The sequence below is a fragment of the Seriola aureovittata genome, chromosome 15 (genome assembly GCF_021018895.1).
Source record: "Seriola aureovittata isolate HTS-2021-v1 ecotype China chromosome 15, ASM2101889v1, whole genome shotgun sequence".
Lineage (NCBI taxonomy): Eukaryota > Metazoa > Chordata > Actinopteri > Carangiformes > Carangidae > Seriola > Seriola aureovittata.
The window spans coordinates 14145452-14168552 of NC_079378.1; the positions used below are offsets into that span (position 1 = coordinate 14145452).

A 23101-nucleotide genomic window follows, 5' to 3' on the forward strand; every position below is an offset into this window, starting at 1 on the left:
TTTTTTTTTCTTTTTTTTTTTTCTGGCGTCTGCCTCTCTTGCTGTCCATCCAACCCCTCTTGTCTACTTGGGGATTCCAGTGATGGCTTCAAAAGGCAAAGTTCGAGGTGAGTTGTGGCTGCGTTTGTACCCCGCTGTGCCTCAGCCTTGCAACATCCAACATCAGAGAAGTGACTCTGAATGTACTTTTTTTTTTTTATTTAAAAAAAAAAAGGCAGAAAAAAAAGGTTTGGCTTATGCTTTAGCTTATTTGCTTGTATGCGCTTGTTTTTTTTGTTGTTGTTGTTTTTTTGTCCTTTTTTTGCTGTCTGCTTCTTTCCAAAATTGTTATGTAGTAATAAAAGGTCAAGGGAGTGTTTTTTTGTTTTTTTGTTTATTTTTTTTATTTTTTTAAAGGTTTCTGTCATACAGGAATTTCAAATTTAATTTCAGCTTTCAAATGTGCTGCCTTGTTTAAATTGCATTTTAGTGTGTTTTAGTAAACACACTAAACTGCACCTTGCACGGTTTATTTGTCATTATCCAAACAGTTGAAAACACCACTTTGCTTGGGATTTGCGATCTGCTTCTAAAAATGGTCGCCCTCCTACAACATGAAGCTCATCTCAGTGTCAATATACGTAGATATTTTTCCACATTTGCTATTCAATTATTTTAGCTCATAAACACTGAAGGAGACAGTCCGGGTTCGTAGGATTAATAATCAAGTGTTTAATTGTGTTATATTGCCCTTTACCATTGGCAGACACTGGCGAGATGGCAGTAAATTACAGTGATCACAATCTTCTCCATCACTCTCTGTGTCTGCAAGATGGCAGTATGTAACTGGAGGATGGATTATGGATCAGAGAGTGTCAGAGAGAAGAGGCAGAGTGTTTATTTGAGAGGAGATAACCTGATTATATTCAGCTGTGTGCTTCAGTAAATATGCCTCTCGAAAACTAAGAATTTAGTCAGCGACTATAATCTCCTTCTGTTTAGTTACCGTCTTTGGATAATGATTCCAGAGGCACAGGTCTCGAATACAGTCACTTCCTGAGCAGTGATGTGATAATAAGTCAGATGAGAGTATAGGCGTTAGCTCGGGGGGGGGGGGGGGGGGGCAGCACACGTAAGAAACCAGCTGTATGCGCAAATCAAATTGCATTAAGGAATATTTGGCAGATTGCAATTAAGTTCCAGTGTTCCTTGATAAATCAACTCAAGAATGATAATGTCAGCCAAACTTGTAAATATAAACAGACCAACATTAAAATATATATGTGCTGAAATGCAAATGCAAATCAAGTGACCCATTTAGGAAAAAAAAAAAAAAAGTAGTATAAATGGTCTTTCTAGTTAATTCTGTTCAGAAAACCTCACAGCACATGCACATTCAGTAGAGTCTGAAGACTCTCCACCACTTCTCCGTGTGGTGCATCTTTTCCAGGGGACCGTATTTAAAAAATAGTGACATTTACCGGGAAGATTAGTGGGTAGCAATGGTCTGCTGTGATAAAACCATTCCTTTTGTACAAAACACACAACAGCAACCCAAACATGCTGTGTTTTCACATGCTTGATGCAAGGTTTGTCATTTCCGTAGTCTGCCTGTTGTAGAGTGATAGATTTGGTATGTTGCTCGTGTCAAACCCCTGTATGCTCCTTACGATACTGTCTCCCTTCTCCTCCTCCTTCCCCCTCTTATTAAATCAGGTTATTATTAAATCAGGGTTATTTTTAGAAAATGTGACAATATAATGGCGTCACTGTCGGGGATGCAAATGAGCATGAAAAAGGACCTCGTTAAACACAACACACAGATGCACAGTGTGTGTGGGTGTGTGTGTGTGTGTGTGTGTGTGCGCACAGAACACAGTTTCTAGGTATAGCCTACCTTTAACCTGTGTCTTTGAAATTGCTCTCGAGCTGAATCTGTCATAGTTATTTCAAATCAATATTACTTGGAGTGTTGTGTTACACAATGGGTGTGTTATAGGCTACGTTTCTGATACCATCTGAAGGTTGTATATCGACACCCTCTTAAAATAATGGCCTAAGTCATTTTTTCAGGTTTTTCAGGAAACACAAAAAACTCAACAAAAGAGTCACACTTTTGACATAGGCCATTATACAACCGGGGGTAGAATTGCATGTTCCCCTCAACTGAGGATTCAGGCGATTTTACCAGAGGTGGCCAGCATCATGAGGGGGTGATTTAGGCAAAAAAAACATTTTTGTCAAAACATGACTTAGGCCATTATTTTAGGAAGGTGACGATATTAGAAATAACTCTTAAAATCAGCGGCTTTAATAGTCCAAGAGCGACTCGGAGCCTTTCAAAGTCAAGATCACATCATATGGGATGGTTGCTAGAGACGGGATTTCTACAGCTGTCAATCGTCCCATGTGTCTGTGTTTGGTAACATTAATATTGTCATTTAAAGAAACTAGAATTACCGCCTCGCAGTTGTATGCCTCCGCCACGCAGAGTAGTCTCTGTTTGAGAGTCATATAAAATATTAAACATTTGTGTGAAAATTTGTCATAATTTCTGTGTGAAGTCTTGCGTAATGGCTAAAAAAGTGTTTTCCGAGGTCACTGTGACCTTGAACTTTTGAACTTTAGCCACCAAATTCTAATCTGTTTGTCCTTGAGTCCAGATGAACGTTTTGACCAAATTTGAAGAAAATCCCTCAAGGCGTTACAGAAATATTGCATTCACAAGGCCAAGACTGTGTTTGGTGAAGTCACGTGACCTTGACCTTTACCTTTGACCTCCAAAATCTAATCAGTTCATCCTCGAGTCATAGTGAATGTTTGTGCCAAATTTGAAGAAGCTCCGTTAAGGTGTTTCTGAGATATTGTGTCCACGAGAATGGGACAGATGGACATACGTACATACGGACAGACAACCCAAAAAACAGTAACACAATATGCATAAAAAGCAAAGTGGGAATAGAGAATGGGGGAAACTACAGTTATGGGCACTACAGTTCCCATAATGTTTTGTGGAACATAAACAGAAAGTATAATGGATTCTGTGAGTTATAGTGTGGGCCACCACTTGAGTCCAGTTTTTCTGCCTATATTTTTTTTAACATTTTAGCAGATTGGCATTATTGATTAGTGTAATGCCGAATGATCTGGTAGCAGTTCCTGTTTGCACCCAACCCATGAATGTACAGACAACTCATCACTCGATCACTTTGATACTGAAGACAACTTAAAAATTTGATGATTCTCTGGCAAGTTCTGGAATCTTAAAGACCCTCTTTTTTCCTGTTATTCTATCAAGAGAATTCATGGAAAGGTTTGTTTGCGGCGGACGTTGGAGATAGTGATATCTTCAGAAAGTCTAAAGATAGGTTTATTACATCTGAGAAATTTGACTGAGATATGAGTCAGAGAACTTTGGATTTTTGACGCAAAATGTAACAATTGGGGTGCTGTGGTTTTTTAAAGTACCTCAGTCGTCTCCATGAGCTCCGTGTCGCAACCGCTGCTGAAGCTCCAGCCGCTGACCGTGTAAGTGAGCGGCCCAAGATACAAGAACCATCTTCTTGTACTTTGTAGTACATCAGCATGCACTTTTCACCTCATGCAGTATCTTTACCTCACATGCTATTCACAGTTTGAGAACCTTTGCTCAAATGCATGGCATTACAGACATTAGCCTTTGTATTTTCCTCGGACTAAGGCAAAGTCATTTATTTTTAACCGTAGTCTGGAACTGGGAGAGTATAAAAGCAGTGTAAACGGATAGCATGCCATTTAAAATACACAGTCCACACTCTCATGACTTTTGTCACGCAAGTTTTGCACTCAGATGTGCTGTTGCTGGGTTAGACCAGTCTGAGCTCAGCTTTGTGACGAGATCTTCAGTGTCAAACCTGCCACTGTGGGCGCTGACTGGAAGCTGTGGTAGAAGAGCATCGCAGCACAGTAAGTGTGACACACGAGCCAAATGATAAGAGCTGTGTTTTTTGTTTTTGTTTTTGTTTTTTTTAAACTAGTGCTTTCTGCTCACTGAATCTTGAAGATCCCCCTGGGGCAAGAAGCATTTCCCCACATCGCTCCTAAATGAACAGTTATCCGTCAACACATCACCACACATTAGAAAATCACACTGTGTCATGTTGATTTGGGGAATTTGGGAGTTTTAGGTGGCAGCAATGATTAGTCTGATTTCCCTCGTGAACGCCACCCTAGCCTGAGATCATCCCTCTCTCACCCCGTATGAAAGGAAAAGAAATGAATAGATTTTCAGTGATAAAAGAAGAGGAAGAAGTCGAGCGCACTTCTCCTCCACATCAGTTTGACAATCTTTGAGATTTCAATAGCCAAAATAAATCAGATTTCCCCGGCCTTATGCTTTTATGACATTTGCTTTACAAAACTTGCGAAGCCAGCGAGCGTGTGAATGACTGCTAATGCTGCTTTGCCGTTGCTTGGCTTCACATTTAAGGAAGGAGTAGAGCAGATTATTTAAAACTACATATACTTTATGTAGCCAAAGCTTTGCCTTCTGTGTCCTTGTAACACTCAAAATAGAGCGGATGAGACTGGGATTTTGCTATTTCTAAAAAGGACGAACTGAAAATAATGTAGTGTATATTGCACTTCCACTCGGTAACACACAACCCACACACACTATCTGCACTTACACAGAGCAGACGCGCAAGTGATTATGTACAAAGAAGTAAACACAAGCACACAGAGAAATGCTTACGTTTTATGCATAAATCAGGGCAGCATAATTCAAATGCCTGCTTCCCACATGTCTCCTCAACATCTGCAACCATGTGAGAAACAAGTCCTCTTTGGCGAGGAGGAAAGCATTTTGAGATGTTGTTCTTTTGTTTATGCACTTCCCACAGTTGTTTACTCCGTTCCCTCTTTCCTTGCTTTCACTTATCTGCAAAAATATGTACTTCTGTCCTTACCGAACTCACCTTTGCTCTCAGCTTCTTCTGCTCGCTTTTGCCAGCTGGAAGAAAACAGTGCATGAAGTATTTATGAAGGCCAGGTTTACCTCTGTCATAAAACCATGAGATGTCTGCCCTTGGCTCAGAAAGGATGGTGAGATCCCTGGTCATTTTGGACCGGGCGAGCTTTAACTCGGACAGCTTACACACAGAGAATGGGCAGAGGTTTATATCTCTGCCCTTTAAATTGATGTGGCTGAATCAAGGGCAAGAATACTGCGCAAATGATAATGGTGTCTGGGAGCGTGTTTTGTCACCAACTTGAAATTAGTGTGTGGGTGTGATGATATATAGAATTGGTTTCTGAAAAGTAACATTGAGCAAAAGTTCAGCTGTGGCAGTTTTTCCTCGGTAATAAAGAAAAAGGAGAAACTGCTATGTGCTCTGGCATGTCTGTTTCCTGTAGTGCTTTGTAAACACAAGAAGGTGCTATCATAGGAGAATTTCTTTCCTGGATGTTTTGTCAGCACCTTAACATTGCCTTTCACACCCCAGATGCCACTGGAAACATCCTACCCCATCTCAAAAACAAGCCAAAAAGACTTCACTGTCACCCTCTGACAGCTTGTGGTTCCAACCAAACTGCCCTTTGTCGGTCACTCCACACCATGCTTAAACAACACCTCATAGTACCCCGGAGAAAGTAGGTGATATTTTGTTGATCCGACTCCTGGGGTTGAGTTGGACGTCAAATTTGTGATGGCAGCACCAACAGCTGCCCAGTCTAATTACTGTATGTAAATGACAACAGCACTGCCATAGCCAGCTTCTCCGGTGCCGGTTAATTAATTTCATATCTCCAGATCAGAAATGACTGTCCTGAGGTGGTTGTACGCGCGCACTGAATACAAAGGTAGCTCCACCCTCTGCAGGGGTTGCATTCAATTTGCTCACAGCAGGAATCTTATCACTGTCAGAAGAGCGAGTTTAGATTGGAAATGTGCCTGCACACACGCACGCAGGCATGCACACACACACTCACACACACAAACATGAAAATTAACATACAGTTCACTCACAAGCGCAAATGGAACAAAGCAGACAAATAGAACATTTCATTACTTCTGTTATAAGAACCAGAACCGACTCACAAAGCATAACAGAGTTTATGACCATTTGCATAGTAATGATGTGATTTATATAAATATTTCTGACTCATAGAGTTCAGTTTTTTAAAGATTACTAAACTTAAAAAGTTCCATTACGCATTATTACCAATTTTGCCGGCATGTTGTCTGTGAATAAAATACATAACATATGCATTTATTCATTGTGCGTGTATACTTTGATTGCTAGCTATCAGTTAGTTGCTGCATTTTTATTTGACTATACCAGGTCTATTGCCCCTTTCCCTGCCAGGCAGCTCCCAAGATACCGTCTACCCTTGGTCTCAGTAAAGCTCCCCCTGCTGGCCTGTGCACAGAGGAGCTGGACTCAGTTGCCCCTCACAAAGTTGGAAAACCTAAAATCAAAGTCACAAACTGCGCTGAAACAAAACCTTATACGTTTGAATATTAGAAATTATATAAATATGAATGAAGTTCCCATCAACTTTGAACCAATTCCGCTCTCCTCAGGACACATCGTTATTACACATATGAAATGTAGTACATGCCCCTTAGATATTATTCCCTCATATTTACTTAAGGAACATCTGGACACTGTTGGGTCAAGTATTTTGTCAGTATTTTATCAGTAATTAATCCCCCCCCCCATGTTCCGTCTTGCTTTAAACATGCTGTGATACAAAGGGAAAAAGAAAAAAAAAAAACTAACCTAGATTCATCTGTCTCCAATAATAACCTCCAGGTCTAAAAGCTCTGTTTTTTATCCAAGATTCTTGACAAAGTCATTTTCTCTCAGCTCATCTCCTTCTTGAACAATTTCACCATCCTGGACAAATTTTCGTCCGGTTTCAGGATGCACCATCGGGCACAGTCTGCTCTCCTGAGGGTGATAACTGAATTGTTGGAAAATCGCAGGAAATCACACGAGTTTAATTATTTGAGATCTCTCTCTGCTGCCTTTGACACAGTGGTTCGCCTCCTGCCTTGGAGACAGATCAGCCTCTGTTAGATTTGATAATGTGTCCTCGTCCTCTGCGTCCATCTCCTGTGGAGTACCATAAAGCTCCATATTAGGCCCTATTTTAATTTGCCTTTATATGTTCCCTTTATTTTTTTTTTGAAAATTCTATGTCACCATTTTTACGCAGACAACACTCAGCTTTACCTGGCTGTACCAGCTAAACCGGAATAAAACTGAGGTCTTATACGTCGGACCTGCAGATTACTCCACAACCACAATCACTGCTCTTGGGCTTCTGTCATCGAATGTTAACTTTCATGCAAGAAATCTCTGTGTTATCTCTGATTCTAGTTTGAAATGTCATAAACAAATCAGCTCATCCTAGATCACTCGCAGAATTGAAAATCATCCCTGCGTATTAACGATTTGAGACTATAGCTCATCTTTTTATTTCTTCTTGTCTGGATTATTGCAATTCTCTCAAGGTAGGAATCAGCCGGTCGCACCTTATCTCGCCTGCAGCTGGTTCCAAATGCAGCAGCGAGACTCCTTCACTGGTACCAAGCAGAGACACCATATCTCCCTCGTAGTGTCCTCTCCTCAGTGGTTACCAGTGAAGTACAGAACTGATCTTAAGATTGTTTTATTTGTTTTTAAGCCCCCCCCCCCCCCCCCCCCCCCCCCCCCAATGGACTGGCACCAGGTGGTTACAACTCTGAACCAGTTAAAATCCAAAAGTGCTCAAGTATTGCTGTTGTTTTTTGTGGAATAGTTTGGCGCTAAAGATCCATTTCTTTTTTTTAATCCTTCATCAGGACATGACTGGTTACACTCTGTTGTTTACTTGTTTGTTGTTACTCGTTCTCTGTGCAAGGCTGTTGCATTACTGAATCTAATCAGATTTTAGCAGATGCATTTATTAATTTACTTATATCTTCCTCTCTCATGTCCATGTTTCTAGTTGATTTTAATAATCGGTCAAATAATCCCATAACGTCATATCTCTCTGTAAAACACTTCGGTCAGGGCTTGTTGTTTTCAGATATTATTAATAAATTGACTTGACTAATGAGAAAAGCAAAGGGGAATAACAATCCACGACACACAGAGGGTGACTCAATTACTTAATCCTGAATTTATCCTATAGGATGCGCTGTATGATGTTTGTGAAGTAGATTTCTCCTCACGGCTCCTGATGAGGGCATAAACCGAAACGTTGGGGCTTTGATTCAGCATCGTGCTGTTTGAATAAACAAGAAGATAAGATCAAGTCTGTCTCCGATTCTGCTTCCTTCGCATTTGTCAGAAATTGCAAGGCCACCAGCACCAACCCTAATCCGATGGGATTGAGGTGCTTCTTCACTTGATGAGCATGCGCCGTCGAAAAATGTTCCCTTAAAAAACATCACGGAAAATAATTGATAGACGACTTTTTTATGAAAAAAGAAACTGCGGATAATTGGACCCAAGTTACAGACTGATATTTAGATAGCATCAATAGTTTTTCATGGGCAAATGCATGTGTCCTTAGAGATATGGAAGATAAACTGAGAGTGTTTTTCTCTTCGTTGTGGCCTCAGTGAAGGCAACGTAAAAGTAACTGCGTCCAAACAAGACTGCGGTGAATGCATTTAATTACGTTTTTTATTCCATCACTACAATATGTTCTGGCTAACAGGTGACTAACAGATATATGACAGCTGCAGATATGTGGGTATTGCTGTTGCCATGTGTCAAGCCAGACTTCACTTTCTCATCTGCTTTCAAGAGGTTTAAAAGATAAATTACATCCAGAGCTGTAACTCCCCTAGCGCTTTGTCGTTTAAAGAGACTGATATATAGTTTTGTCACACTGGCGATTACTATTTTTCACAGGAACATGCAATTTAATTTCAACGTGAATACCGGAGGCTCATTTTTCATGCCAGGTGTAATAGCGTTATGAAATGTTGATAAATCACATTTGAGATGCAACGTGGATTTGGGACGCATGTTGGTAGAAGGTGTGAAAAAGGTCGCTGGGAAAGAGTAAGAAACAAAACTGTGCGTGTGACATGTTCCTGAGAAAAAGGAAGGTGCTTGTGTGAAAATTGCCACAGTGGGAAGAAGAAGAGTCCCAGAGGGAGGGCAGGGAGTGATGATGCACTTGTCTGATATGTTAGCTTTTGTTCCAGGAAGTTACTAACAACATTTTGTCTTCCATATTATCAGATAAAATTGGTTCTTGCCCAGAAAAAAAAAAAAACAAAAGAAAAAAAACAAAAGAAAATCCCCTGCACCTGGAAGTAACAATACATTTGTATTTTCAACAGCTGGCAGTGAGGAGGTCAAGGATATATTTCCTTGCTCAAGGACGTCGTGACAGGATTCATGGCTGGTTGATGAATTCATACCAGCTCTTGAGATGATCAGACTCTTGACCTTGTGTAGTCTCTCCAATCACTAGACCACCCTGAGAATCACTCAGTCTGAGAAGCTTGTGTACCCAGCTGTGAAGCCACCTGTGTGACTGTAGACACTAACTGGTCACGGTAAAGGCGTCATGTCCTACGCAATAATAAAAGAAGATGCTTTGTGAACAGTGGGCCACATAAGGTCATGCTTTAAGTGCCAGTGAGTACCTATATTTAACACATAATTATTATCATTAGGGGAGCACAATTCATCTAAATATAGTCGAAATCGCAATATGGCTGAGTGCAATATCCAAATTGCAGGAGCTGGTGAGGTAAAAGGTGTCAAAACATTGTTGTCCATTGTGACCACCATAAGAATTGCGGTGGTAAAAGACCCAACAAAAATTACATAATAATATTTATATATTTTCTTGATCTGCAAATGAAATGTATAAATGACCATTCCAACTGAAATAGCAATCGCATATCACAATCTTGATATCTGCCAAAACAACTGCAATATTGATTTATTCGCCCTAATTGTAATGAAAACAACAGCATGTTTTCACAATGTGTTTTTACCTTTAATTGGAAATAAATAATAATGAAATCTTCTTTTTTAAGCAGTGTAGTTCTATAAATAGTGATTTTCACTAGGCTTGATTACTTAAAGGCTAATTGTGTTGTCATACAAATTTTTTTGCCATCCTACCTCTCAGTTATGGGATCAGTAAACAATCCCATTACAACTCATACTCTACCTGTGAAGTTCTAATCATTTTACCAATAGAACTGCGTCACTTAATAGGAGTCATGTGCGCGAAAAAACAAAACAACCAAGGCTCAGACAATCAGACAGGTTTTAGCAAAAACCTGTGTGAGATCTGTCCCCTGCAAACATCCATCAAACTTTATAGAGCAACTCTCCGGCTCAACTTCTGTGCTTGTAATGACAGATTATTACCATCAAAATGTGTTGGTAATAAATGTAGGTTTTATGTCCAGGTAAAAATTACCGGTCAGTATTTTCATAACAGATGAAAATGATGGTTCCTGCTGCAAAAACAAAGCCTGAGCTATAATAATAAAGTGGAATTATTGATTAAATGTAAATTTGCAGTCCCACCGTCCCATGTCTGCGTTTATCTGTTGATGTCCGGTCGGCTTAAAAGGTGACTCAGCTAATCAAAACCGTGGACTGCCCCTATCCATTTTGTAATCCTGTATTCCCAGCCATACATCATAAATCAGTTGAGCTCCAGTCCCGGTATAAAGGTCAGTAGCTCCGGGCTGTCCGTCTGTCTGCCTGCATCTCTCTCTATTCCTCTTCTTCTTGAATGCCTAAATAAGAAAGGTTAGTAGACTCAGCTGCTCTTGCTTGAAAGGTCATGTCAGAGAGCAGACAGGAAGCATTCAGGATACTCTTATCAGTATTATTTGTCCAGTAGTTTGCTCTGGCAACATGTACTGGTGTGTCTGAATGTGCCTTTGTGTCCCGTGAATATCTCTACTCCCCGCACAGGCATATGCTTCTGGGATAAGTAGTAGTTCAGGGAGTTGAGAACTATTGGATGCAGTGCTTTGTGCAGTTGGAAGGCACAAGTCCAAATGTGCGGAAGCTTTGCGGCCAGCCTTGATTAGTTGCCAGTGCTTATACTGAGGGAGGGAGGGCACTGAGTGGTGCCATTAAAACTTAAGATTCAGCTCATCTGGGGAGACAGCTGTGTGGAGGGTTAAAGCGTGAAAATGTGATCTTGTTTTGTGTCTCTAGAGGAAATAATGATTTGCTATTTCTTTAGAGGCAGCTGCAACCCGCATTGCAATAGTTGACTTGCATTACTCTATAGCATGTGCCATTCATGGCGACATATATTATCCTATTCATGCAAAATAAAGCAAAGCTAATTTCATTAAGCCATTACTTCATAATGTCATACAGATGAGGACGTTGTTGACCTGGCTTACCCCTGGCATGTCAGTCAAAGTGGAGGGCAATTAAACTGACCCCTCTCTCAATGAGAGATAGAGCACAACTGAGCACAAGAAAGGAGGTAGGATCAAGATAAATTTGAAAGACCGGGGAGCAGAAAGAGAGAGCGAGAGAATAAGAAAATGAGAGACAAAGAAAGTGGAAATGCCACCCTTCAGGGATCAACTAGGGGAGGAAACGTGACAGAGGGAGAGAGAGGAACAGAGAGAGGGGAATTGAGTGGAATGGATGTGAACTGGAAAAGATCGAGCAAGAAACCGAAAGTAGGAGAAAGAGTGGTGCTGGAGTGAGGGAAGGACCTAAAATTAGACATGGAAATCAGGAGAGAACAGCTGCCTCCTTCCCTCAGGAGATACATTTAAATCAGGTCTGGGTGGCCAGAGGGGGGAATGGAGGAACCTACTCCACTGGCCAATTAGGCGCACAGATCACTGCATTGTTCTAATATAACCATCATTGTGGCTCCTTTGGCCCTTTCAGTCCCACTGGACGTGTAGCACCAGACACTGACGCGGGCTAGGGCAGGGTTAGGGATCCCCAGACTATTGTAACTCTGTTTAGGCACTGGGAGCACTGGAGACGAGACGAGACGAGAAAAGGGAAAGAAGGGCAAAAAGAAACTTTAATGTTTCTACTTTCTACTTTCTTTTTTTTTTTTGCTTTTCGTCCTTCTAACTTACAGCAACAAATGGATGCAGGGTCTCAGGTGTGCCACCTGTATTGTATAGAGCTTAGACTGATCTTTACAGCAGCATCATAGATTTTCTCCAGAGCACTCATTCTGTCTGTTTTACCGGATCTTAAACTGTGCAGAAATATTGCTCCAAACCATATCAAATGCTCTTGTTAATGTGTTGTGTTCGTGTTCCATTGTCTTCAGTGCAAATCTGAATAAATAAAACATATTTTTTGGAAGCAGCCATTTTGCCCAGAGGCATGTGCAGCACTTTGCTATAACCATTAAATCACTCAAATGTTAAGTTTCCTTGTTTGTCATAAGCAGATCATTTGGAGAACAAACCAGCAGATTCTTATTTGCAGGGATGAGCAAAGAGTTGAAAATACAACAAGCGAGCAGATCCCCAGAGTGTCTCCATTCTCAATGACATTTTTGCAGTGACACATCCAACTGCAGTAATGAACTAAAATTATACATCGCGTCATATGGTGCAGAACCTCGCTCAGATATCCTCATTGCTACCATTCGGTGTGGTGGTAAACCATTAGCTTCCCTTTGTGGCCGGCACAAAAGAAATAAAATGTATCACACTGGGCTGTATGTCGCCCAACTGTGAGTGAGAAAAATGAGAAAAAGTAAGTGATTTAAAGAGAGGAAGTAATAAAGAGAGCGAGGGCAGGCGCGGGAGAATGGTAAATCGTTGGCAGATCATGCCTCATGCAAAACTTTCATGAATAAAACATATTCCTAGCCTCCCATAGCGCAGATCCATTTTTCCTCCGTTTCTCCTCCTCTTCCCTCTCTATCTCTCACATGCATGATTAACCTCGGGAGGCCTTAATCAACACTGGAAATGACCCGTGCTCCTTGACTTACCTCTCTCTGACTCTCCTTCCCTCCTTCACCTCATCTTCTCTCCTCTCAACATGTCCTTCACCTCGGGTCTCTCTGTGATGGGGTTTGCTTCAGCCACTCACCCTGCAGACAAGCGCTATTTGTTGTGGGGGGTGGGGGGTGCGTTATTTATCTTTCTTGTGCAATCGTTAACGCAAAAACAAGAAAACTCAAAAAGACAAACTTGGCTGATGATGATGATTACAGTGTTGCATTTGGTGGAATACATGAGCAGTGGTCGAACAGAGAGGTATCAGACTGAATCACACGGAAGTGGAAGTTGTAGCTTTTAAAAACTCCTCAATTCTGAATGTTTCTTATTTCATTTCTCTCTCTCCCCCCCCCCCCCCCCCCCATATATGTTTTTCTTTCTTTTTTTTCAGTCTTTATGATCCACTCCTGCGGGGTTGTTGGTTTAAGACGGGAGAGTTAGCTGGGGATGAATAATCTTTCTTACCTAAGACTTTATTCACACAGTCTTTAAAACCTGTCCTCTGGGGGATGAGGACAGAAATAGATTTATGGTTATTATTATTTACTTGCTTAGTTGCTCCCTCAGCCTCCCTCTCACACACTCGCACACACACACACACACTAAAGCATATAAACACACCCTCCCACCCACACACACACACACACACACACACACGCATATACAACAGTGGGAGCTGTCCAAAGTTCTGAAAACTGTCAGGCTGCTCTTGATGAACCAGTTGCAAAAGCGAACTGTCCGTGGTGCTGAAAAGTAGCTCTGCTCGGTTTCGAGGTCGCACAGACTCACAGTAGCGCTGTTTGTCCCTCTGTTTCTCTCATTCGATGCAGGGATTACACAAACCCAAAATCCACAAATGCACACAAGTGCACGGAGAACAGTTTTTAATTGGTCTTTCCTGTGAAGCTGAGGTTTCAGGGTTGGTACTGAAGGCTAAATGCCCCCTGTTTCTTCTATGCTAGGGTCCAATTTAGCACACAGTAGTGACTGGCCATCCTGCATGAACATTGGCTTTGTAATTAGGGTGTTAAGTTTTTCTCAAAGACATAAACCAGATTCCTTCTCTCTGTCCTGCAGTGTGAGGAGTTGATTTAGTCCTCCAGTGGCTGAAAAGTCTTTTCTTAATTTTATTGTACGTCTTCATGAACCAACTGGGCAAAAAAAAATCTCATTACTTTATAGTCTACCTTCACGGTTTTAATTCTATAGGATTGCTGATGTTTATTACACACGTTTAATTAACAAAGCAACCTTACAAATCAAGCAATAAAAACGTACCATCTGTCTCACTCTGTATATCTCCCTCTCGATGCATCCTCATCTCCTCTTACTCTTTTCTCTCATGGTGTCGTGTTGCAGGCATCAGCGGTCAGTACCCTCTGGTTCAGAATGTGACGGTGACAGAGGGTGGGACGGCAAACCTGACCTGCCGTGTGGAGTATAATGACAACACCTCCCTCCAGTGGTCAAACCCGGCACAGCAGACCCTCTTCTTCGGGGACAAGAAAGGTGAGTTGGGGATCGTCAGACAGCAGCAGGAACAGGACAGTTGCAGTCGTATAGAGCATTCCTTGGGTTAGGTTTGTGGTGGGTGAGAAATTCACAAAACACACAGAAACAGCATTTTATTTTATGTTATTTTTTAGGTTGGAGAGGAACCTGAAAAAAACTCCTCTGTATTCCTGTGTGTTTGTCACTTGAATAAGCAGTTATCTTTGTTGTGTCATAGCATCTGTTCCACATTTCATGTGTCTGCGTTTTCCTTCACAGCCAGTGTATTCACAGTACAGAAAAACAGACAAGAACACACACACACACACACACACACACACACACACACACACATGCCAAAGCCTGTTTTCATGCAGTCTTTAAAACCTTTTGTCTGGGGATGAATAGTATGTGGCTATCATTATTTTTTTTATTTTATCTTAAAACCTTACACACACACACATACACACACACACACACACACACACACACACACACACTGTGTGCTGAGGCGGTGAGATAGATATGGTCAGCTCTCTTTCCGACGTGTTTTGTCTCAAACAGGATAGACAGTGGAGAGCATCACCTGCAATGAGCAATTTGGACTGTAATGTCTCTCTTTTTGTGTTTGCGTGCTGTCCATTTTACCTTACTGTCAGAATTGTTTGTTGTGCATATTTGGATAGTTGGAAAGTGGAGATGGATGGATAAACAAAGCTGTAATTCCATCAGATTTCAAGATCAGTAGTGGTGCAGGGAGCAGGCCAGCGTCGATAGCAGCAGTGGCTTGCTGTCATTGATTTATATTTCAAGTGCAAACATGATCAGTGCAAACCATGGAGCGGGTTGAATGTGACCCATGGAAAGGAAGTTGTGGTTGAAATCTTTTTTTTTTTTCCTGTGCCTTTCTATCTGAATCAAAAGACACATATTCAAAAGTTTCAAATTGTCTTTCAAATCAAGTTAGAAACATCAGAAACAGCCCGCACACCCTCAAAGTCAACACTGCACCCTGCTGTGCAAGTGCCCTTCACCGCAGTCCTCTTGTACTTAGCTGGAACTGCCTCTAGCACATCCAGTGCAGTACAAATTAAATTTCAGGTAAAAGAACAAACCCAGTCACCTGAGCCCTGGATGCTACAGCACCATGCCCTTGTGTCAGAGCATTACGTTGGTTAAAAATAACCAAATTCCCATTTTAATTTTATTCCCATTTCGTAGTATACAGCACAGTCATTAGCTATGGACTCGATCTTGTTTTGCACTTAGTTAGCTTTTTGGTGGTGCATTTTGACAAGGTAGCCTACTGTGAAAGGTTACAGACCAAAATGAAACAAATGAAACATGAAGGTTAGATTGTTTTTTTTTATACAGCCACAAAAATGCCATAACAATACTGACTCCACTTGACATTATGTGACACAAATGAATGGAGATTATGCAGTAGAGTACTGTAAACATGCCCAGTGGGAAGGATTTCACTAATGTTTTGGAAAGGAGAGCAACTCAAAATTAGTCCACTTGTTAAAATGTGTTTACTCAAAAGCTATTAGCTGTGGATTTAGGTGCATTTTGCAATATTCAACAAGGCAACATAAATCAAGCCAAAATTGTCTTTATTAAACTTAACTGAAGAACGAAAGTTTTGTTATGTAGAACTTTAACAACCTCATCAATCTCACGCCCGACTACCTGTGAGGAAAATAGTCTGAGAATATTGCAATCTGCTGAAAAAGACTGTATAATAAGCTCTGTATAATAAACACTTTATATACTGGAGACTTGCATGGTCCCGCGGAGAATTCCCCTCCATTAATCGGATGCAAACCCCTTGTTATCCGTGCACACGTTCTCAGACAGAGTGATGCATATACACACACACACATACACACACAGACACAAAAACACACCAACAAATACACACATGGAAATAGGTGTGGCACCACCACTGTTTAATGGCTAATAAGTACAAAGGGTTTATTCCTGACCTTTCACACCCTCTTCAAAAAAGTCCTCGTAAATATGATTCATGGGTGTCATTTCGTCTATTTATTTATTTATTTATTTCGGTTCATGCCTGCTGAAATGATTGTGCCCTGTGCGTCTCTCAGCTGTATTAGTCGAGTGTAATAGAGTATGAATCACACTCTCTTGTAAGTGTCTGGATTAAGCACATATGGGATTTACACAGTCTTCCTCTATTATCCCTCTGCCCACTGGGCTGCCTTGTCCGTTTGTGTGTTCACACGCAATATTTGTGTGCTTGTATTTGTGTGTGTGTGTGTGTGTTTCTGTGTATTTTTTTTATTTTTTGCATACACTAAGTGAATGCATGCATGTGCGAAGCATTTCAATTGTCAACCATTCACATTTCCACTTACCTACCTTTTTTCGGAAATAGTAGCAGTTAAAAGCTGCATTGAACATCAAATTCAGCAGCTGAGGTTCTCTGCAGGTTATTCCATATCACACCAGGGGTCGGGCTTGGGGGTCTATTTCATGGCATTTTCAGTGCAGAGCTCTGAGATTGGAAATGAAAAAGCAGCCAAGGACTCTCTTATTATCAGAAAAGCAAAGGGATACTACTAAGGCCCTGGAATTGCGTTGCTGTTTTGGGTTGGCTGTGTGTTTGTGTGCGTGTTAGTGTGTGCATGTGCGCCCTTGTGTGTGTGTGTGTGTGTGTGTGTGTGTGTGTTGTGTGTGTGTGGGTGTCTGCTTTGGGAGCTGCCTTGCTGAATGTGGCGAATTCAGATGCACATGCTGATGGGAGCGCTGAGATGGTGAGTGTTTCCAAAGTGCCACTGGCAGTGTGAGAAAGGAAAGATGTCTCAGCTGCAAACGCCTTTGAGCACAGTAGGTTTCAGATTAATTTTCCTTGCTGCCTGTTGGGAAGAAGAAGATGAGGATTAGGGCAAAGCGCACAGTTGCTCACAAATACAACCCCGACTTGACAACTTTTTGCATACTTTTCTTCGTTAAAATTAGATGAAAAAATATCTGGTTTTATGCTTCATGCCAATGTACAAGATTTGCAGTTCAACGCCTACCTTCTTTAAGGTTATTGGCTGTCTCCTCATAAGTACAGTATTTATAAACACAATGACATTTTTAGGTTATTAAATGTGAAGGTTTTTCCTGTTTGGAAGTCAGTTCAGGAACTTGAAGGAGAAAATGGGCAGCAATCAAGATATATCTCTTGTTCATTTTTTTTTTGATAATTTCTCATGTAATAAGTAATAATTATCATATTGCATTAATATAATAGACTGTATGCAGGCATACCAGCTAAGCCTAGGAATGGTTGAAATAATGCTTGCGGTCTAATTCAACAGATTGTCTGTGCGCATGTGTCCTATCGCAAAGAGTGTCACTTACATCCTCTATTAAAGTCAGCCGCAGAGCATTAGCATAAACATATTGCTTACAAAGACAAATGCAGCCACTGACTCCATTACGGTCCTTTGAGTGGTGCCGGTTTCACGGCTGTTGTTGTTTAATGTCAAGGCTGAGGCTCACCTCGAAGGCGTTTAGTCGGATGAAAGAGACTCCTCTTGTCTCCCGTCCTCTCAAAGGTGCTGCGATGGCTGTGAAGAGTTGTTTGAATTTCAAATAAGTCATTGTCCTGAAAATAGCCAATTTTGTCCTTTCCATCACTTACCACTGAGGGACCTACACTGTGCTTCGACAGCGAGCGAGAGATGAGCACTGAGCAAGAGGGATTCTCTCCTTTATAAGATTCAAAAGGGGCTAATATCTCTTTACAAATTGCTCTTTTGGTTTCATGTAATTCAAGACTTGATAATAGCTTTATTTCCTGGATGAAGAAATTTTGCAGTGAGGCATAATTACAATTTATTCGTTATTCCCATACTAGAAAGAATCTATGTATAATTACTTTCCAGGCTAAATTTGCAGGCCTATTTAGTGGACTCATCATGTGTGAGCACTGGCTAAGGTGTGACATTTAAATCATTTATTCAACACGCTTACTGTAATTTGCTAACCCCTTTTTCATCCCATCTCTTTTCCAACGCCCACATCTGTACTTTCATTTTCAACCTACAGCACTCCCTTGATCCCTTCCTCTCCTCTTTAATTATCTGCCTTCCGGAGTACGGTGATGGGATCGTGGTTTACCCGTTCTTGAGAGCATCATAAAGTCTTTGCCTCCAGCGCACATTTAGTCGATCTGAATATTTTACAGATTCGCCCCAAAATCTGACCAATGCAGCAGACGTAGGTATTGACAGCGGTGGTTATTTCTCAGGTTTGGTATCAATAATTAGCAGTCTGGCATTAGGGTGCAGGGCGTTTTGTCTTGAGTCACTTTCAGACATGGCATGCGCATGTGCTCTTCCCCCATGAGCTAAGAATGATTTGTTGTTTTGTTTTGTTTTGTCTTGTTTACTCGTCACTGGAGGAATCAAAATGTTCATTTGAGGATTTGAAAAAAAAAAAAACAATATAATAATATTTCTTTGTGTACGACCATCATGAAAATTTGGCAACACAATTATACAAACACAACGAATACAACGTCTGACATCCTTTGACCAAAATGCTCCGGTTAACATTTCCAAAATGTGGCCAGGTTGATGCAAACATGAATGGTCTTGAGACAGACTGGTCTTGGCTCATGTTATTGCAGTTTCATGGAAAAGAGACAGTGACCCAGTCAGTCCCCCTCAGTTCGAGTCCGGTGAGTCACCACGCATAAGCACCGGTGGATTAGCACAAGACAGTTTCTCTACACGCAGCTTTTTTTTTTTTTTTTTTTTTTTTTGATGTGCGAGCGATTATGTTGTTGATGTTGTTTGCAGGATTACCAAAGTTGCTCCTGCACCTGTGGTGGACATCTCCACCTACGCTGCACCGTCTGCGGATTGATTGAATCTGTTTAAGCATTAAGATTAGTGTTATGGGTGAACAGCTAAGGGCCAACTGCTCGTTTTGAGACCCCCGAGCTGCTGAATATGAAACCATTCAGGTCCTCAGATGTCAAATATTCAGCTGTCTGAATCAATTTGCTGGCTGTTTGTTGGTTGTGTGAGTTTGTGGTTTTGTGTGTGTGTGTGTGTGTGTGTGTGTGTGTGTGTGTGTGTGTGTGTGTGTGTGTGTGTGTGTGTAGGCTTGTAAGTGCACATATACGTGTGTGCCTGTGGAATGTCAAGCATTCCACCTCCCTAGTATGGAGCCATGAAAGCTTTGATGCATTCAGAGTATCTGTGCCTGAGCAATTTAGGGGATAGGCTTTTAAAAGTTTTCCAAAGTAAATAACAAAATAAGAAATGCCTGAAAGACTTTTTATTAAACAGATAGCAGAACTTTCTCTCAAAAACTTAATCTTAGCAGGAAAGTTAAACTTCGGAGACAGCTGTCTTTTTTTTTTTTTTTTTTTTTATTTCCTGGAAGAGCGCCTCTATGAAACATCCTTTCATATCGGCCTGAAGATTGGTACGGTGTTCTCTCTGATAGAAAAAAACGTAACTGTAAATCTCCAAAGATCCCTAACAAGTCCCCTCTCTCCAAGACAAGGACCATAAAACATGAGAGGAAGAAAAAGAGGAAAAAGGAGACGAATGTAGGCCTTGGTGGGATAAAGGAGAGGAATTAAGGAGGCATTTTATGAGAGCTCTCAGACACAGCTATCACCTCTGAAAGACACAAGCAAACTTTTTCTTTGACCTTGAGCATTTGGCGTCTTCTTCCATCGTCTACTTCTTTGCATGTGTTTGAGTGTAATATTCAGCCTTTCATTTAAAAGGCTTCTTTTTTTTTTTTTCTTCTCACTTGTGTTTGCATAGTATTTAGAGGTGCAGACGAGTATGGTATAATTAAAAGCACAGATCTGAATAGTTGTCATCGATTGTGTTCGCGTTGCCTGTGAATGAGAGAAACCGCTTCAGCTCCGTTTCTTCTGCTTTAAAGCAGGTTAAGGCAAGAGAGAGACTCCACTGTCAAATGAAGCAATAGATCCAGTTATTACTGCCTTTATTAGTAGAGCCATTTATCATTTGTGAGGTGCACGGAAAAATACCTCAGGCAAATGGGAATAATTAGCTCACACTTAGTGGCAGGCTTATTCTTTCTCTCTTCCGGGAAAAAAGTTCTTGAACACAGCTGGAAAAAGAAACCATATTTTATAAGGGAATCGGAAATTAAGAATAACCCTGTGAGAGATTTTTCTTTTCTTTTTTTTTTTTAAGCATGGTCACTGTGAAGATGCAGCTCCGCAAGCAATGTCCACTTTCTTTCCAAAGGCCTTTCAAAGTCATTTTGAAGGATAAATGTAGAAAAACCTGTACCTCCTTATAGACCAAGGTGCCTGTTCCTCTACTCTTATGCTTTAAGGGGGGTGGGGGGATGTATCCCTGTGCAAAATACAATAAGGTTTATATGCAACAGCTGTCTCCTCACTGACCCGCCTCGCACAAAAGATTTAATGAAGTAGAGCTGGTGGAGGTGTCCCACTGAACTCGGAATGGCACGTAGTAACCGATGAAAGAAAATCATTTTCTGTCACAGGAAAAAATCTCCACAAGCCAATTATTGGAGGAAGTATGGCACATTTTACATTTTAAGAAGCCGGTGAGTCTCGGAGAGGTATAACAGTTACCGGAGGTTGAGGAACGGCTGAGATACAGAATATACATGAAGCTATTCAATAAACATTGCATTCTGTTTGCTTTTTTCTCTCTCTCTCTCTCTCTCTTTCTGTCTCTCTCTTTCTCTCTCTCTTTATCGTCCCTCACACACATACACAGACACACAAACACACACACACACACACACACACACGGGCAAACTCAAGTCCCCAGATGGGTTGTTGACAAGGAAAAGAGAACAGTCACATCCAGACAGAGGGAGCTGAATGTATATTCTGAAATTTGCACTTTTCTCATTATAAAACTGTGTCACTTGAATGAGCAAACACCTGCCAAGGTTCTATACTAATACATACTGTCCCTGGGTGGATGAAGGGGTAGGAAGGGAGGGGAGGGGAGGGCAGCTGAAAGGATGTGGGAGGAAAGGGCAGGAGGGAGAGAAGAGGGAAGGCAAATAAATGGACAAAGACAAATGTGCAGACATGACAGGCTTAACGTGAGTGAGGTTAGAGTTATACATTTCTAACCTATAACCTTAACATACACACACACACACGCATACATACATACATACTCTATATTCACATGAGCACAAACATCATGTTTACTCACCAGCTGCCTTTAATGATGGAGGAGCGCAGCCATGGAAAACCTTATAGATATGCAGCCAAATAAGATACAAAGAGATATGTTCTTATAGTCCATATACATAAACCTGTGTGTATAGCTGGTGTGCTGTGTTGCAATTTTAGTGAGGCTCTGGCGACATACAGATGAATCACAAGACCATCCGTTGTGTGTGACAGTAGGCTTCCTCATGTTGAGCTGGAGAAAGCTTTTTGGATTCTGGAGTCACTTTGACTCCAGTAGTTTTGTTCCCTCGGTCTGAAATGAATTTTTAAAAAAAAGAAAAAAAAGAAAACGATGAGCTGTTGGGTAATTGTGATCAAAATGAAACGGAGGCATTTATAGCAATCAATACTGAGTCACAGGCAGATTTGAATAGTCAATGAGTAATTGTGTTTGGAGGGGAAAAAAACTGCTTGCCTGTGTCAGATGTCAAACAGCTTTGAATTCGCAAGATTCAGGACTTTATGTTGTAAAACTCATTAAAAAAAACATAATTAGTTACCATGGATGTCGTGAAAATAGTTCACGTGCAGCAGGAAGCATGTTGGGAAACACGGTTTGCTGCTGCTGAGCCTGAGGTTCAGCTAAAGTTCTGACAGCAACCTGCACGCAGCGCGGCACACCAGCCGTCATCAGCAAAACAGTCATAGTGCAGAGAGCGGCCCGCAGCTGGCTTTTCAAATCAAAAGCAGCTAAAGCAAATATGGGATGAAGCATGCAAATGCACCAATATCCCTTGTTTGATTTGCTTGTGAGTTTGTTTGTTTGTTTTGGAGTATGGATACAAACTGTGTCAGAACAAACGGAGGCAAGGCTGAAAAAGAGGAAACCACCAGTTCGCCGCTCCGTATAGCTCACTGCTTTTCACAAGGCAGATGCTGTAATTAAGTCGACGCACCATATTCACATCTTCTCATGGCTTCTACTGCTAACATTGACACTGATTCCCACTGCAGTTTTTTTTTTTTTTCTGAACGCTTATCAGGTGGAGTTTAAAGTTAAAACCACACCCTAAAAAAATATACTGTATATTATTATTATTATTATTATTATTATTATTATTGTAGTGATCTGTGGCGTTCTTCTGATGTTTATTTCATCTCTGCTGAGTTATATGCTTGCCTTTAGACGAGGTTTTACATTGTGGTATGTTCAGCCCACCTGCTGTGCACTGACTCACGGACTCACTAGGTTATGTCAGCAATTAATTGGGTTAATTAATTGGAAACGAACCATTTGGACAGTGTCTCTATTTGCCCTATAATTAACACTGAATCACATAGAATAATAAATTCTTTCTGGGAGACGTTTTGGAAAATTATTAGGAAATGATGGACCAATATAATAAAACCTCACTGCTCTGGACCCACACTTGTGCTTGCAGCATCAGCTGATTTCCTCTGACACCACACAGAGGTTTCGGTGACTG

At 41.1% G+C, this 23101-nt stretch overlaps 1 protein-coding gene across 4 annotated transcripts in view; it reads left to right on the top strand.

Moving 5' to 3' along the window:
* The window catches only part of cadm2a (cell adhesion molecule 2a), a 206174-nt gene that overhangs the window by 137579 nt on the left and 45494 nt on the right, over positions 1-23101 (top strand). For 3 of the 4 annotated variants that reach the window (XM_056396986.1, XM_056396987.1, XM_056396989.1), the window contains exons 2-3: positions 81-107; positions 14306-14455. In XM_056396986.1, coding sequence (XP_056252961.1) covers positions 81-107; positions 14306-14455 — 177 coding nt within the window. The remainder of the gene's footprint in view (positions 1-80; positions 108-14305; positions 14456-23101) is intronic. The other variant, XM_056396988.1, reaches the window with a different exon arrangement.